Raw genomic sequence first — 17,861 nt, 5'->3', positions numbered from 1 at the left:
GAGCCTGCCTGGTCTGCTGGACGCGGTTGGAACTCGGCAGCGGCAGAATCCCAGCTGAGCCATGCCATGGACTGAGTCGGCTGGGCTGTGGGGTGGAGCAGGGCCCGGTCTGGCCAGCACTGCAGCACAGCAGGGCCCAACCCTGCCAGTGTCCAGTTACCTCTTCAAAGGCCGGAAGCAAGAGTGCTTTTTCCCAGGACTTATTTGTCTTTAAATGTGATTTCAGAGGCGTGTTCAGTCTTCTTCAGTGGTTTAACAGGGTGCCAATATTCAAAACTAGCCAGCTGATTGGTTCCATTTGGTCCGGAGGAAGCTGTTAGCAGTCCTCACAGAGAATCCCAGAGAATCACTTCCATAACTGATTCATTTTCTCTTTCACAAGCAATGTTAAACCATGACAAATGGTACGACATAAACTCATCAAAACAAGATTTTCTGATAAAGCTAACAACATTGATCAAGTGCCTAGAAACGGTTATGAATTATGCTTTGGAGACCAGGCAATAACTCTGCAGAGGCACAAGAGAATTCCCACAAACCCCAAACACAGGCACTATGAAGAACAAGCCTAAGGAAAGAAACATGTAGACACTTGGAAGAAGTGAGGAAGTCTGTTCAAGATAACTAAGTCCCCAGCAAATAAATTTCAGGAGTGCTTGATAAAAGGAAACATAGAACTGATACTGACCTAGTTCTAAACCCCTCAACTTGTCACTGTGACCAACAATGTATAAAACAGAGCTTCAATTTTTAAGGAAGTCAGGCACCAAGGAAAACCACACAGCAAGTGTGTCTGGTGACAGGAAGTAAGCACAGGAGAGAGGGAGAGCTCCACAAGGATGAAGCTGCTGTAGTACCCAGCAACATGCAGTTTCCAGAGCCTCCAACAGCCAGGGCTGGGCAACAATGGCTCCCTTGACAGAAACCCCCCCTCATACCTGGGATTTCATCTGTGCAGCCTTCTCTGGATCCACTGCCAAGACGTGCTGGTAGTGGCGGATGGTGTGCAGCCTGTCCTTGTTCTCAGCACGGACGTAGCGCTTCAGGGCCTGCAGGATGCGGTGGGGCTGCAGGATGGGAGCAGGGAACAGGTCAAACCGCTGGTCACCCAAACCCGCAGCTGAAAACTGTACTTCAGGTGTGAGCGTACTTTGGTGCAGGACAGATCTGTCACCTGCACTCACCCGCTAGATACATATATATTTTTTTAAAATTAAGCCCATTTGACTTAATTTTAAGCCTGTATGACTCAAAAAAACACACCTTATGAACAGTGCCTTATGGACCCCAAATAAAGCAGGGTTTTTTCCCCCAGGGAGGAAGGAGAGGGAGTCAATTACAGACCCACAGCCAAGTCTGCAGCACCAATTCCCACAATGCAGAAGCTTTCCTAGGAACCAATTCCCAGTTTCTGCAAGTCACAGACAATCTTCTCACCAAGACATTCCCACCTGCCATCCTACCCAGAGCTATCCTATTAGAAAAATATGAGAAGAAACTCACACGTGGTGGGTCAGCCTGCAGGGCAGCCAGGTAGTTCTCCAGGGCGATGCGACGGCGATCATTCAGCATAGCTTCCACACGAGCCAGGTGAGTCTCCACCAGCTGCTGCTTCTCACTTGCTGCTTCTTTCTCCAGAGATTTCACCATAGCCTGGAAGTGCTAGAACAAAGACAGTAATCAGTGTGAAGTGCACTGTGTGACCAACAACTCCTGAAATCCCTTCAAACTAACAAAGACTGTCAAACTCCATATCCAACCCATTTACAGTTAGGAGAGAAAGGCATGGAGAAATGCTGACGCGGATTTCATCTCTGAAAGTTCAGTAGTGATAATGTGCCTTCCAAACTTCCTTCAAAGCCATTTCAAAGGTCTGAAGAGTGAAAAGGACCTTGCATATAAAGACCATGTTGGGGTTGGGAGATCCAGACTGTGCTAAAGAACTGACACAATATTAACTCCTTCCCTCAACCCTGCAATATGAAAACAGGATTCATCCCTGCAGCCTGGAGCCATTAATCTGAATTTGCGAAAGTTCGTTAAGTATTGCATAGGGAATTTTCCATCAGCATGCCTTCAGATCAAATCTCTCTGTATTCTTTTAGAAAGATCACAGCCCTCATTTCCAAACCAACTAGAATAGTCCACTAAGTGTTATGTTTCAACAGAGATAATGAAAAACTTCTGGATTTGCACATAGTTCTAAACAGAGACTTATATTAAAAAACGCAAAGAGAAAACTGTGTTCCAGGATAAAATCCAAAGTGGTCTTAAATGCTGGAGTCAATCACTTAGCTGTATATTGGTTTGAGAGTAATTCACAGAGTTGTTACTGCAAGAAGAGCCTTCCCCTAATGATCCCACATTGCAATCTCTCATTAACTTCACAGTCCAAGTGAACTCTCCTCGTAAGGCAAAAGATTAGCATTTTGGCAGCAAACCAGCTTTATCTGCTGTCTAAGGTGTATTTACCAAGTCTGCCCAAGCAGGAAATCTGTGCCCAGATAGCCAGGGCTGACTCTGAACCAGGCTCTGAGGCTAGTGGTTAGTGCAAAACAGGCCAAAAGTCTGAAATTACAATTTGGCTCCACTGTTGCTGCACTTGAGGAGCAAGATCACTTTCTACTAGTGTGTGTAGGAAAGAACCTGGCATAGGATCAGATCATCTCCAGTTTTAAGAACAAAGCAAGCAATTGAATCAAACCTCCTCTAAAAGGCAGTTGTTGACAGAGCAGGAAGGCTGTTCTTGCATCTCACTTCTCTTTTGTCTCTGAATATTGCAATCTCTCCCACTAACTTTCTCCTTTAGGTCATTCCACTCTTACCTGGATCAGAGTCTGCCTTTCTGCCTTAGGGAGATTTACAGCCTGGTGCTCTGCTTCTTCCCACTCCTTTTTCACCTGGACATGAAAAGGACAGAACACATGAACAAGACACAGATTTTAATCTTATCTTTATGAGCTGATTTGCCTTCACAGGTAGATCCTAGCACAGCTGTCTGGGTTTTGAAGACATAAAAGAGCTGTTGTGAGGGTTAAGCCTAGCATTTAATCCCTCTGAGTAACAAGCCATGCTTCACAGAATCCCACAAGGGTTTGGGCTGGAATGGACCTTAAAGCTCATCTTGTTCCACCCTTGGCTATGGGCAGGGACAGCTTCTACTAGACCAGATGGCTCCTAACTCTGTTCAACCGGGCCTTAAACACTTCCAGGTATGTGGAATCCACAATCTCTCTGGGCAACCTGTGCCAGGGCTTCAGCACCCTCTGAGTAAAGAATTTCTTCCCAGCATCTAATCTAACCCCTCTTTCCCAGCAATGGAGAAATAAAAATCTGACTCCTATGGTGTGGTCATACTGAAAGAAACACACAGAAGGCTGGAAACTGGAAAGCAAGTCACTTCACCACCAATTTTTCCAGTTTTCCTAGGGTGGCTCCTTAAACCAGGACACCAGTAAAACAGAGGCAGCAACCCAACAAGCAAACAATTGCACAGCACAAAGCCTGAAGGCTGACACTCACCCGGTCCATGCGGTTGTGGTGCCTGACCTCCAGCTGCTCCTTGGCCTTCTGGAAGCGGGCATGTTCATTGTCATCAGCAGGGGTTTCAAAGTAGACATCCACATCATCAGTTGGCACTGCATGAAGAGGGAAGGGCAAGCAGAGCATCAGAAACCTGCAGTTCAGGACTGCAGAAGGCAAGGAGAGGAATCTCCATGCCTGCCTAATTAGTAGTCTGGCAAGCTGAGCCTACTGAACCACGACCTTCCAGAGTCCATTTTGGAATCTTTATGGTGCCAATTTTCTGTCCAACATCAGCACCATCAGTCCAAATGGCAGCAATGACCACAGGTCCCAGGACTGTTTGGCCTGCATAGTGCTGAGGTGAGCAGCACTCAGCTCCAGAAACACAGTGCCTGGCATGGCAAGATAAAGAACTCCTTTTGCCTTCTCCTCCACATTGCTTTTGGATGGTTTAAGTGACATTCTGTGCATTAGCTGTTTGCTGATAAGCTGGCTCCAGACACCAGTAATATGATTAGGGAGTTTGACAATAAATCTGTACAAAACCAGTATGTTACACTTCAAACCTACCTTCCCTACCAGATGCACCAAGGACTAGCAGGCAATGATATTAGACAAGACAACAACAGAAGGAGGCTCAGTGTGACAAAGTGACTTGTCCAATACACTGGAAGGTTTGTAACTTCAAGACATCCAAATTTGACAAAGGGAAAGACAAAATTTCAGAACTGATAAACTTCAAGCATCCACATCAGGGGCTCTGTATCCCATATGCTGCAGTCCAGGAAGTGCTGAAAATACTGTGCTACAGTATTAGGAACTACACATCCCACAGCCTTTCTGAAAGATCTGTGGCAAACATGATGCACTCTCTTGTTGCCCTTTGCCTGAGGGAAGGTACAAAGGGGCAGTTAAGGCAACCTGTCATCCATGTTAGTTATTCCAATGGAAGAACCTCCAACATGTCATTAAAGACAGCATGCTTCAGGAAAAAAATTACTTGGCGCTTCAGCATGAACACTGGGTAAGAGTTTAGCATGCACTGCACCCACCAACCTTCCCTCTACCTAGGGGGAAATAATGACAACATACAACACAGGCACTATTGTTGTGTGCAAGGGACAATATCATATCAGTCCCATATTCTGGCCCTGCTGCTGGCATTTCTAAACCAGGCTTGGACACAGAGAACTCTCTTCCCAGTGCCAAATCTTTCTGTAACAGGACAATCTTTTGTACAAAAAGCTCCTGACATCTGCATCTTTTCTTTCACCGCCTCAGTTAGATCAGCCCAATCTAAAGCACTTGCATGAAGCACATTTTGTAAACAGGATTATGGCTGTATAGTCAGGCTGCCAAGCCCCAGATAACACAAAAAGCCTTTGAAAAGCTTTAATGGTAGCTGAAGTGGAAGTGCTGGAGTTCAACAATAAGATTAATAAGGAGGTTAAAATGTTTTTGGTAGTTTTATCATCTGACATAAAAGCCAGTTGAAATTGGTGCCAAAAACCTTAAGTACTCAAAAACACAGGGATTGAGTTGTGATTTGTATTTCATACCAAGCTGAAAATGGAAAACTGAATTCTATACTACTGGTCTGATATTTTCCAAAATTAAAATAGCAAGAAAATGCCTACTACCAGGAGAAGAGCTGCTTGTTTTTCAGGACCTACTGTTGAACAAACGCATGGTAACATGACCAGGAAAAGCAAGGGTTTCCTTATGTATATTTTGATTAAAAAGCCAGTTAGGCAAGAGGTCAGAGACAGCCCCTGGTCGCTGCTGTAGACCTGGAAGAGGACAGCTGAGCCCTCAGCAAGAGCTGCAAGTCACCAGGGAGCACAGACAGCATATGGTATGGGGCACCTTCCCCAGGAACAATAACCCTATGGACCTAGGGAAGTGAAGACAGGAGGAGACTGCTGCAAAGGGACAGACACCAGAACCAAAGGGATAAGCTACAATCAGGTCCTCTATTGCCCAAGGGAAGGAGGAGGAGACACCACACGCCAGACAGACAGTGGCCAGCTGCAAAAGGCCAGTGGGAGGCAGGACTTACTCATCTTTTTACACACAGCCATACAATACTCCTCTGACTCAAAATTGTTCCTGTTGCCTCCGCAGCCTCCATATATAAAGCGAATGCATTTTCTCTTGTTAGGATCGAAGTACCAACGAGGCATCACAGCCCGGCAGGGCCCTGTCATGGCCTCCTGGGAGCAGACAGCTGTGTGGAGACGGGTAAGAACATGAGCTGGTGAGGAGCACAGGCCTTGCTGAGCGATTTACATGATGCAGAGGTGGCTCTATTTCACTCCTTCCTCTGAGGCACAGGCCTCAGCATCACTGCTGCAACAACCCAAGGGCCTCTGTCAGTTTTGGGGGGTTTAACATTCCAAAGCATCCATCAAAAGCTGGTCAGGGAGATGCTTGCACGTTGTGCTTTGGAGATAGCCAAGCAGCTCGCTCTGTCTCTACACGGAGCTCTCATCTGTGAGAGACTTCTCCAGAACCAGGGGCTGGGACAGCAGGAACCCGTTCTGCTGATGCCACAGCATTATGCCCTGGGTGCCCCAGTGGGAGAACCTCCACTCTATAAAACCAACAGCATGGAAAGCCAGTCAAGTAGGGCTGCTTAAAGCATCAAAGGATGTCCAGTTCACTGCACTCTGCCTGGACAGATACTCCACATCTTACAGGGCAGGTGTAGAAGTAAGTGAAAAAGCAGGCTAAACAAAGGGAGTGATCTCCATGCCAGCCTCAGCCACTGAGGTTTTAAGGTTTTAAACATCGATGCACCAAATATTAAAATTTCATGTAGCCATGGCATGGTGAATGCTTCATGGAGAGCCAGCAATAGCAGCTGGGATGCTCTGAGGCAAGAGAACAGATACAGTGTATAAATTAGCAACTGTTCATGGTACTTCTGGGAAAAAAGACTGTATACCCCCAAAACAGACACCCCAATCATATTCCTCCAAGGCTCTTACAACACCTGCAGATCTGCAACAAGCCTGTATACTTATGAGCTAAGCCTTGTTTCAGCAAGGAAAATCATCTGCAGCATGCTGGCATTTTTCCAAAAAGATGTGAGAACTGCTGGCAATGATTCAGTGATCTGTAGCTAATTGAATTTCATTCCCTCTCTGCTCCTCCCTCCTCTGCAGACACTTCTACATGCAAAGTGTAAGGACATCACATAATGCTGAGGCACCACACCATGAGCCCTCTGCAAGGGCACCTACCACCCAACAAAAGCTGCCACCAGCACAGTAGATTCTACTACAGTGGAAAATATACCTTAACATTTAATAAAGATGGGGCAGTTGAGCTGGCTTTCTTTTGTGGAAAAGTGTTTATGCAAAGGCAGCACCAAGAATGTTCCTCACCCTTAAATGACCATATGGCACTTCCATAGAGCATGGCCCACCACTTTCAGGTTCCTCATTTTAAGCTGGTATAAACCACCAGATTTTAGATTTACAGTGTACCGTGTTCCCTTTAAGATTTTCCAAAATTTGCAGATACGGCTTTTCTGACTCATCACTGCACCTTCATGAGGTGTTTGTTTAACATGCCAAACACTGGGCTTCCTGCCAGCAGAACTGCTGTTTATCTGGAAACATATGGCCCATGCTCTAGAGAGAAAATTTCAATACTTGAAACAAGCATCATCAGCTTTCCTCTGTTTGCTAACGTATCTAGCAAATAAAACTTCCAAGTGGCACTTATTGACTTGATCAAAACCCCATCACTAACTGACATCCAACAGGAATGATCTCAAGGGAGCAGGAGGCCTGTGGACTGGAATGTGTCTTACATTTCATGTCACTGCTCACTTCTTTTTCGGCCATAGCGTTGTCGCTGCTGGGCTCTGTGGGGGTCTCTTCATTGTAGTCATCAACCTTGTAGCTGTCATAGTAGTAATCACGGTCTTCCACCACATCCTCCTCCTCTTCCCTTTCATCATCCTCATCCTCATCTTCCTCCACTGCTGTTCCTGTGAAGTCTTCTATACCTGCCTCTGTAGGGAACTCACTGGAGGGACAGAGATAAATTAGGGAGTAAAGTTAAGGCTAATCACTTGGATGTACCAGAATAATGATTCTTTCCATGTATTCTAGAAATGGGAAAAGTAAGTGTACCAACTATTGATTAGCCCATCACTCACAGCAAGGGACATCCCTCATTACAGACACTCCTGCTGCTGCAGGCAGTTTCTCTATGGCTCTGGCTTCATGTGGCCTCTTTCCATTTTTCAGTAAGTGAAAGTCTAACCTTGGGGCAGGTTCCTACTGCATAATCTCAGAATGGTTTGTGTTGGGAAGGACCTTAACGCCCATCTTGTTCCACCCCATTCTCTGGGCCGGGACACCTTCCATTATAACAGGCTGCTCCAACCTCCATCCAACATGGCCTTGGACACTTCCAGGAATGGGGCAGCCACAGCTTCTCTGGGCACCCTGTGCCACGGCCTCAGCACCCTCACAGGGAATAATTTCTTCCCAATATCCCATCTAACCCTGCCCTCTGGCAGGGTGAAGCCATTCCTCGTTTTCCTGGCACTCCACGCCCTTGTCCAAAGCTCCTCTCTTGGAGCCTATTTAGACATTGGAAGGGGCTCTAAGGTCCCCCTGGAGCCTTCGCTTCTCAAGGTTGAATGATCCCAACTCTCTGCAGGGATGAAGGGAGAGGGGGTGTTTAGCTCTTCTGGTAAAAGGGGCACTACAAAGCCATTTGTCCTCTTCAGGCTCAGGACACTCCTTTAAGAAACTTAGAAGCACAGAAATTTGCTCAATCCTCACCACAAGGGAGTTGGTGTGTGAAATCTCAAGCAGCAGCTTCACGTACAAAGCTGTCAATATCTACACCAGTAAGAACTCTACCTCTTGTAAAGGTCATAGTCTTCATCCTCATCCTCCTCCTCTTTGGACAGAGCCTCATCCACAACCTTAGTCTGAGGACAGCACACATATTCTGTTCCATGGAACTGGTCCACTCCACAGGGCAGGAGCATCCCGTAGCTGTGCAGGATCATCCCTTCTGTCAGACAGGCCTGAAAGAGGAGCCCACTCATGTCAGTTCAGCATCATGCTCCTCCTTCGGATAAAGCTCAAGTTTACCTATCAGAGATCCCAAGAATGGTTTAAGTTTTACAGCAAAAACAACAGCAACATATGACCTAAATCTGAACATCAAAGGAAAGTGGATTTGAAACCTGTAGTGTAAAAAAGAAACAAACCATGAAAGTCCCAGATTCAGAAACACCCAGTACTTCCTGGTGTTAGCATTTCACACCCTAGCCCAAACAACTACTGGTTTGTCAACATGGAAAAGTCCAGGGAAAAAAAAAAACTAAACAATCTGTGCCATCTCAAAAGAGAACACTTGAAAGAACCAGAAAGGGTATTTGCTTTCCTGGGCTGGCCATTTCATTAAACTTCATCTATTAAACTTTACATTGGAGCAAGTGAGTAATTGCTCAAATGGACTTTGTATCAATATTATTTTACCATGCTGTAGGTGAAAATCAATTAGATAATTAAAGAAAAAGTCAAATGTAAACTATGCTTACACATTACATCTTTACACTTCTCTTAAGCTAAGGAAATACTTGGCTTTGAAGTGCCCAGAAAAGAATGAAGAAAAGCTTTATTATACCCATCAGAACCCTTTTGTGCTTTGCTTTGTTACAGATTTTAAATGAGCCAAATATTGCTGGAAAAGTTCTCCAACTACATTTAAAGTAAATGATTTTTCAATTTTCTAGACATTAACAAGTTCACCCTCAATTAAAAGATTAATTACTCTAGTACAGCTTTATTTAGATGGATTTTTGCTCACAGGATTTTAAAGAAATAGGAATTTTAAGTAGAGCATCCTTAACCTCATCTGGTTAACAACTGGTCTTTGTGTTGCTGTTTCTACAGTTCTTGCTTCTACAAAACAGAAAACATGCACATTCTGTCATGATCTTATTTTGATTACTCCAGCTTCAAATGGGAGTGCAGAGCTTTTCCAACAATTTATCTAGTCCAATAAAAAAACCACAAACTCACCCCACCAAAACCATGGGCTAGATTTATTCTGAGAATATAATCCATCTCTTATGTAAAACCTCGACTAATCAGCCCCAACAAAAATCAGATTGCTCCCAGGCAAGCCCTCCCAACCAAATCCCCAGCAGCAGAAGGCACATTAAAGCAAGATGTGCAAGAAAAATAGGAACGATCCTATGCCCACTGTTATCTCCCCGGAAAGAGGAAAGAACGAGGTATGAACCATTGGTTAAAGCAGTATCCCAGAGAGCTGACTTCAATTCCTAGCTCGGGGGTATGGATAAGCTATTTAGGACAGCTTTCCATGAAGAATAACTCAATTGCTACACAGGTTTTTTAAGTCACTTGAGTACTTTTAAATTTTTATTTCCTTGCTGTTTGCCTCAGTTCATTGACTGGAACATGGGAATAGTAATACAGAGAGAAATACTGCTATGGTCCAACGCTACAAGCATCCAAATGGACAGATCTCGAATAAACACTTCTGTCCCAGTGGCTCCATTACCTCCTTTGCCACAGTGTGCCAGTGCTGGTGGCTTTCACACACATCCATGCGCTCCTTGTGGAAGAACCGGCATTTCTCAGGAACCAGAAGGACGTCACTTACAAACTCACCCACTGAAAAACACAACGGCCACAGTTCACACTCACTCAGCTTCCAACAGCAAATAAAGTCTCCATGAGAACTTCCCCAAAGTACACTCTATGCATGTGCCTTGAGGGCTTGATATATTCTTGAAGGAGACAAGTCACACCAGCTCTGAAAATTATTCCTGAGAATCTAAAGAAAAACAGAACCTCAGAGATTCCAAGGTAAAACCATGGACACAGGGTGATTCTGCTGACCCCTAAAGCTGAACTGAAGGCAGAGTTTAGAGTGCAAGTTAATAAATAGTTGTTCTTCCATGAAAGGACTGACTGAAGATTTCAATCAAATCTTTGAGAAGACTGTGTCTGTACTAGGGAGTTTCAAACTACTAATCACCTATTTTCAAATGAGATGCATCATACTAAACTTCCTTCACGCTGCCTGCTGCTGTAACAGCCTGGAAATCTTTATATGCTGAGAGTGTTATCTATGTTTTCAGTATTTGAGAAAGTCTTGTTTGGTTTTGGTTTTTTTCTAGATGGTTTAATTAAAGATAAACTGCAGCACATTCACTGTCCTAACCAAAACACATAGGGCTGGAAAATAAAAACTATTCCGCCTAAATATTAGAGTACAACTAGAGTCAGCAAATATACTGCATTCCAATATCAAGATAACCACAACCTCACCAGCATGAGAAAGCTTTGGCACAATCTTTGTGCCAAACCCAGACTTTTGCTTTTGAGGAAGATGGGAAAGAGAACCTCTCTACTGTACAGACTCTACTTTAGCTGGACTTAAAAGCTATTTAGCCTGAATTTCCATCATCATTCAGTTTGGTACCAACACATATGAACTAAGGATCAGAACTAAATGAGCATCACTTCCTGTTCTTATCCCAGCAAACACTGCCACTGGAATCCAAACGTGACATTTTCTCCAAGCTGAGGTTTTTCTTTCTTTCTTGCAGATTCAAATGCTGCATTCGGTAATATTAAAATAAGGAGAAAGCTAGATACTCTGAGAAGACCAGGAAAAGATCTTCAGCCCAACTGTTTCAAAGCAGCATTCCCTGCACACATGGCCAGCAGCTTTAGAAGCCATTTGTTAAAATTGGAGAATAGCTTTTAAGTCAAAGACTTTTTCTCACAAAGTCTCCACAAAGCAGAATTCTTCATCCAACCCACCTTTCATACCATCTTTTCAAAATATATTTTAAATATTGTTTGCGTGACCAATTTTTTTGCAGCTCCTTACTGTTGATACTAAAAGATCATAGACACATCTACAAGTACAGAGAAGTTAAATATTTTAGATTACCTGACAACTGAAGACAATGAAATCAAATTACCTTCCTCATCCCTTTCCAATTACTTACTTTTAAACTAACAGAGAGACTGTATTTTCTCCATTTTGTTATCTCAAAACAGGCCAGTTAGAATTTTGAATTAATACTCTTCCACCTTACTCTAGGTTCCCCAAACCTAGGAAAGGTTTAAATGCTTTTGGTAATAAAACTGAGCAAACTATAAAACCAAGAGACTGTGGTTCTGAGGGCTGAAGGCAGAAGATTCATGAGTTTTTCACCTACAAAGGGGTTTGCCTTGGTGGGGGAAGAGCAGAAAAGATTAAACAAGGTATGGTGACAGGATACTCAAGGTACTCTGTGCATTAATGTATCAAGGAAAACACAACCAAGAAAGAGAACAAAATCCCACAGTTTGACTATAATCCCAGAGAAACAAAACACCTATTTATAACAAGCAATTTGTGGTGTGTTAGAGACAAAGAGGTTTTATAGATATATGGACTCCAGACTTGCAATTCAGATCTGAAAACCAAACTGCCTCACAGGCTGGGGCCTGCAAGTCATGAACACTGTGAACATGAAATACACTAATGAAAAACTTCAATAAATAGTTTAATGCTTATCAAATTTGAGGGCAGTGTCAGTAAAATCAGCTTATTTTTCAACTGGAGAATAGGCTTGAGGAAGGATTATTTCTAATAGAGATGACTCCTTATAAATCCAGGGATCTTGCTTTCATCCTTATTCCCGTCAGAAGTTCTCCTTATGATCAGTCGGGCTTGGTTGTTTCCCAAACCTGAATTTCCACATCTACCAAGAAAAGCACCTTTCTCCCAGGATGTGTCCACAACAAATTTCATGTTTAATGAAGTGCTTTATGATTGTCTAGTGGAAGGCATTACACAGAGGACAAAGCACTCGCATGGTTCTGCTGCTTTGTTGGTGCTCTCCCCTGTCAAATCACATGGTAACCTGAGATATAGATACAAATTATGAAAACTGGTTCCTAATGAATGATCCCAGCAATCACTCTACCAAGACTTCTTACAAGTCTTTTCCAGTGGATAACTGAAAAGAAAGTCGGCCAGCTGAAACTAAGCTCACTCCTAAGAACACACATAGGGCAGCACAGTGTCACTCACAACCCACAGGTCAGAAGTCACAAGTTAACCATTTCAAACATGCTGCCTGATTCCAGTGGGTGGGGAGATTCTGGAAAGTACCATTAAATCCATCACAGTTTATCTCATATTCTTTCACAGTTCAAAATGGGGACAGGGGATACAGCTGCAAGAAAAAGGGCCTCTTTGAAACAGCAAAGTTTAAATATAGTCATTGAAATAGAATGGAGATCTCCTGCCAAGACCAAGCAGGAAGCCTGAGCACATTGAGCATTTATGTCTCCAAGGCAACAAAAATATTAAAGCATCACAAAAATAGGATCAAAGTATTAAATCCCAGTGTCTTTGTGGTACTCAGATACAATAGCCTTCAGGTTTTTATGGCAATTGAAGAGAGAATGGGGATTTGTTTTTCACGCCAGGCACCATTATTCTACCACAGCTGTTACCAAGCTGCTCCAGAAAGGCAGAGTTCCATCTTGTGGAAAGAAAAACATTTCAGTGGAAGCTGTGGAAATGACAACCTCATACAAGGAAAGTCTTACAAACTGAGTTGTTCTCTCTGTAAGAATCCAGACAACAACTCCGTGCTTCTCCCATAGGAATGCACAGCTCACCCACAGCACACACTCACCCAGGCACTTGTAGGGCACGACGATGTGAGTGTGGTCCTTGCACTGCTTCTTCCCACGCCTGCACCAGCTGTCGATGCTGACGGGCTGGTTGGCTTCTACCACATTGGTGATCTGAAGATCTGGGTACATCTGGGGAACAGCACAAACAGAGAGGTTTCTCTCCAGAAAGAACAGACAATGTGCAGAGCAGCTCCTACCAGAGTAGTGAGGCTGACTCTCTACACAGGAAGTTGGAGTTTGCAGATGGACACACACTCTCCTCAGGACCCAGCTCAGTACAGCTGGAGACATAAAAAAGCTCCAGCTGTCTGTCACACGGGGCTTCAGAAACAGGTATGTCACTGCTTTGAGGCAGGAGAAAGCCAGGTCAGGGCAAGTCCTCACTAGCACTAAGCTGAGAGGTCTGTATTTGCACAGCAGTGGAGAAGGAGCATTTAGGTATTTGGGTCTGGAGGAGATGTAGCTGTTTAATTCTTTCTGGAGCAGCACAATACCTCCTGGAACAGCAATCACCAACAAATAGGGTTTAGTAAAATCTTCAGACTCTCTGATCACTTGTCAAGTAATGCACCCACCTCCTCAGGTTTCCTCATGCCTAGTCCATTTATGAGGTATTAATTTGACCCTTATGCCCTGCTCAAGTTCTCAAGTCCAGACACCAACATATATTTAGGGTTCTAACAAATGAAAAAAATGTAGCCCCAGTTATATCAGCCTTGTAAAACAGTTTAAAAAGTTTTCCAGTCCAGACACAGAACATTCTGTTGCTTTCCCATTAAAACAAAATACATTTCTTGTGGTATTTTACAAGCCTGTAACCTCAGAGAAGCAATTAAAGATGCTGGACAAGACCAATATGTTACAGTGTATCTGAAACACACTAGATAATTACACCTTTTTCAATAAAGTCTAAAGAGCTTAAAAATACTGACAAATTTTATTAAATTATTTTTTTAGTATTATGGCTGATCTGAACATGTAATTGAGAACAGCACAGCCGCATTCTAACCAGAATAGGTGTCAGGTTCCATTTTACACAACAGGGAGCAGATACTGGTTAACCAGCTCAGGGGCAGAACACTGAGGTGAAGCCCTGCAAACAGATGAAGCTACCTCTGACTTACAGACCAAGTAACCTTCTGTGAGCTGATCTGAGGTAGCTTCTAAATCCCACTGCAGTGGGATTAGACGTCTTCCTTGCTTTTCCCGGACAATAACGCAGCAGGACAGTGCAGGGAATTGGACTAGGCAAAAGCAAGCTCATCTCCTGCATGGTTAATTTGCTACTGAGCAGCTAAATTGGAATCCGATTCCTTCACAGCAGCGAAGATTCAGGATTACACAGAAAATCTCACCTCCTGGCAGTATTGCAGAATCTCCTCCTTTCTTCCAAAGCAGCTCTTGGTCCCGGAAGTGTCAGGTTCCCATTTCCCAGTCTGGATGTTCACATGCATATTTAGCTTCCCGCAGAACATGGCAATTTGAGGTTCTGCCACCGCAAATCCTGTCCCAGCATTGGCTGCAAGGGCCTGTGAAGACAAACCAAAACAAAATACCTTGATCAAAGGCTCAACAACTCAAAGAACCAGAAACCCTTTAGCATCTTCTCAGATAGCTCCTGCTTGATCTGCAATCAGTGGAGTCTTGCAAACTACTCTGTAACAACATTCCTTGAGATGCTGAGCCCACATGGAGCTTTCACCAGCCAGGCATTTGTTTTCTCAAACCCTTTTTTTTTTATATTTGAAACAACAGCTTACCAAAACCAAGAGTAATTCACACTAAAAGGCTGCACCTACATGGGCTGAAACAGATGTCTGAAAAACTTACTAAATAACTAATACTAATAACTTTTGGCAGAAGGACCTCTGTGAGGTTACACACAAGCAGGTATTACTATTACTAATAAAATAAAATAACTGTGTCCCACTGCAAGAATCCTGCTCAGAGTTAAAAGCTATGTGTTTATCCTACTATCATTGAACATTTGGGATAGAAATACCTACGATTTTTGCTCAAACATACAAACAAAGATAATTTCTGCTGAATCAGAAAAAACAGCTGTGACAACCAGCCTGTTGTGTCCCACTCAGTGCACTTTTATAGAGCTGTTTCAGATGTGTATTCTGTGCACTTCCCAGACTGTACCAGCAGACAAGAACCTGACAGCTCAGGCCCACATTTGGGTCAAACTGCAGACTGATCAATGAAAACAAGGTGAGGGCCCTTTCTGAAATCTAGCTGACTGACTGAAAGAGGAAAAGAGGAGTAAATTAAATTGCAGACTTTTTTTCCTGAGAAGACCAAGTGGATCCTGGGAGCTGAACACACTCTCCTTAAATAACTATTCGCTGCTGTGAAAAAGAAAGAGGCATAAGGCAAACAAACAGATGAACTCCAAAAGCTTTTTAAGGTGTTTAGGGGAATAGAATCCATTTTAACTGCTCCAGATAGAAACAGCAATGCATGGTCTGCTGGCCCTAAGCTCCTTTTCCACTGGCAGGCAACACAACCTCAGGCTACCAGTCCTGCCTTCATATTTAACTTTTTGTGCACTGAAAAATGCATAAATTACTGTGGGCAGTGATCATTCCCTAATGCCTGCAGACCCCCATCAAATCCTATCAATATCTGTATGCTTAAAGGAAATAAAAGAGTAAAGAGTAGATTTCAACTAGACAACTTGTTTGTGCAGCTCTTTGTTACTGGATATTAGAAAAAATAATAACTACATTACAATTAGCTCATTTCTCCCCCTCCCTTTATCTCTCTGCCTGGAGAGAAGTCATTTCAACACTTAGAAAGTCAAGGATTGTTTAGTGCTGAACACAAGATTAGTGCTTGGGGGAAAAGACCAGCTTGAGGCACAAAGTAATAACTGAAGTATTAACTGCAGAAAAATGACCCCTTGAGTTTTAAGTACTATTCACCCCTGCATCATTTAAGAGAAACAGTCTTATACAAGTGGTTTCTACTTTGACCCTTCCAATCAACAGATGCTCATGACAGCATGTTTTAGCAAAGACCACAAAGTAAAGAAATATGAAACTGTATCTAAGAGACAGCAGCACTGATATCCCAGTATCAAAATGCTGCCAAGTTCACACACATTTTCAAGTTTACTGTGGGTATGTTTGTTGTACTCTCTGTCCTAAGGAAAAAAAGAGTCACGTAGTTCAGGTACAGGAGCAACTCTGAGGAATAACTGAGGCTGGAAACATGGTGCAGTAACTTGGTTCTTTCAGAAATCAAGCCTTTAATAAACATCTTATAAGTGCACACAGCAGAATCTGTGACAGGTCTTGCACCACCCTCCTCCCTGCTGTGTCTTTTCAGAAAAAAACAACAAATGTAGAATGATCCTTCAGAACTCCCTAAACAGACACAAACATTTTAAGAGGCCCTTTTAATCTTTCTCCAAACAAACACCACTTTGGTACCAAGAACCATTTTCCAGAGAGCACAGGACTTGACATGCTAAAGGAAACAATCCCCAAAACAGTTTTTTGTTGTTGTTTGATGACAACATTGCAACCACATCCAAGTTTCACCCCTGGAAAGAAAAAAAAAAAAAAAAACCAACGAAAAGACATGAAAGATCAAGAACCCAGGAAGCATTAACCCTTGTAAGAATACAAGGCATCAAAAGAGAACAAATGTATGTGCTATGGTGGCACTGCTGATGCCTGAAATCTGGTTCTTTCAAAGCAAACTTAACAAGTCTGCACCACAATAAATGAACTTCAGAGCAGGAGAGGTGCAAGCTCCATCGAGATGCAGAAACACCCATAAGTAATCCATTCATCACACCTGCATGAGCAAAACTCCTGTTCAAACACATACCAATCTCCTGAAATCATGACCACCCCCTATTTACACACTGATGCAGCCAGTGTTTGTTTTTGCTGTCTCTCCAGTTTACACCCTGTAAGGGTATAATTCCTCCTTCTTGGATTGCTCGCATAGTTTTCGTATCAGTTCATATCAAAGTGCTGTTGCTGTAGCTACCAGAATATGCTAAACCCCAATTCACAGCTGAACAAAGGAGACTTATTACTTGCTTGATTTCATCAGGCAGAAATCTTCTGTTGAATTGTGCTGTTGGGTGAGTTAATGAACTTTGAGATACACAAGCTGATTCTTTAACCCCAGGACCCGCAAAGCAAGATTTTTGCACAATGGACTTCAATTTTTCCTCCACTGGCAGTCCACTCCAGCCCTCAATCATATCAGTTTTTTAATTTAGTACTTTTATCTCATTTTAGCTGTAGTGAGACAATACAGCATCTCCAAACTTCATGAAGCCCACACCTTTAACACTGATACTTAAACAGGGAAAAAGGTCACCTACAAGAGCCTTTTGGGACCAAGCAACTTTTCGATGTTTCCCACAATTGCCTTAGGTGTATGAAAACTGGAAGCGGATCTCTCAGGCTACACTCATGCATCACTTTGCAAAAGGAAGGCTGTGGAACATGTAAACTGGCATGAAACTTGGGATAAAGCCATGTGTTTAGTTAAGCTCTTTAGTAGTTCAGAGAATTCACCCATTCCACATTGCAAAGGGATGAACAAACTGACAGCATATTTTTCTCTGGGAACTTCCCAGCCATAAATGGAAGC

General features: G+C 43.2%; 1 protein-coding gene across 7 annotated transcripts in view; it reads right to left on the bottom strand.

Annotated features, from left to right (window-relative positions):
- APLP2 (amyloid beta precursor like protein 2) overlaps positions 1-17,861 on the bottom strand; it is a 48,223-nt gene that overhangs the window by 11,073 nt on the left and 19,289 nt on the right. For 6 of the 7 annotated variants that reach the window (XM_058856859.1, XM_058856860.1, XM_058856861.1 and 3 more), the window contains exons 2-11: positions 14,594-14,767; positions 13,238-13,367; positions 10,090-10,202; positions 8,412-8,581; positions 7,346-7,563; positions 5,585-5,752; positions 3,523-3,638; positions 2,826-2,900; positions 1,504-1,662; positions 939-1,067 (exon numbers count right to left, since the gene is read on the bottom strand). In XM_058856859.1, the coding sequence (XP_058712842.1) occupies positions 939-1,067; positions 1,504-1,662; positions 2,826-2,900; positions 3,523-3,638; positions 5,585-5,752; positions 7,346-7,563; positions 8,412-8,581; positions 10,090-10,202; positions 13,238-13,367; positions 14,594-14,767 (1,452 nt within the window). The remainder of the gene's footprint in view (positions 1-938; positions 1,068-1,503; positions 1,663-2,825; positions 2,901-3,522; positions 3,639-5,584; positions 5,753-7,345; positions 7,564-8,411; positions 8,582-10,089; positions 10,203-13,237; positions 13,368-14,593; positions 14,768-17,861) is intronic. The other variant, XM_058856865.1, reaches the window with a different exon arrangement.

The sequence above is a fragment of the Poecile atricapillus genome, chromosome 25 (assembly GCF_030490865.1).
Source record: "Poecile atricapillus isolate bPoeAtr1 chromosome 25, bPoeAtr1.hap1, whole genome shotgun sequence".
NCBI classification, from domain to species: domain Eukaryota; kingdom Metazoa; phylum Chordata; class Aves; order Passeriformes; family Paridae; genus Poecile; species Poecile atricapillus.
The sequence above is the reverse complement of the archived record's forward strand: the minus strand, read 5'-3'. Positions and strand labels throughout refer to the sequence as shown.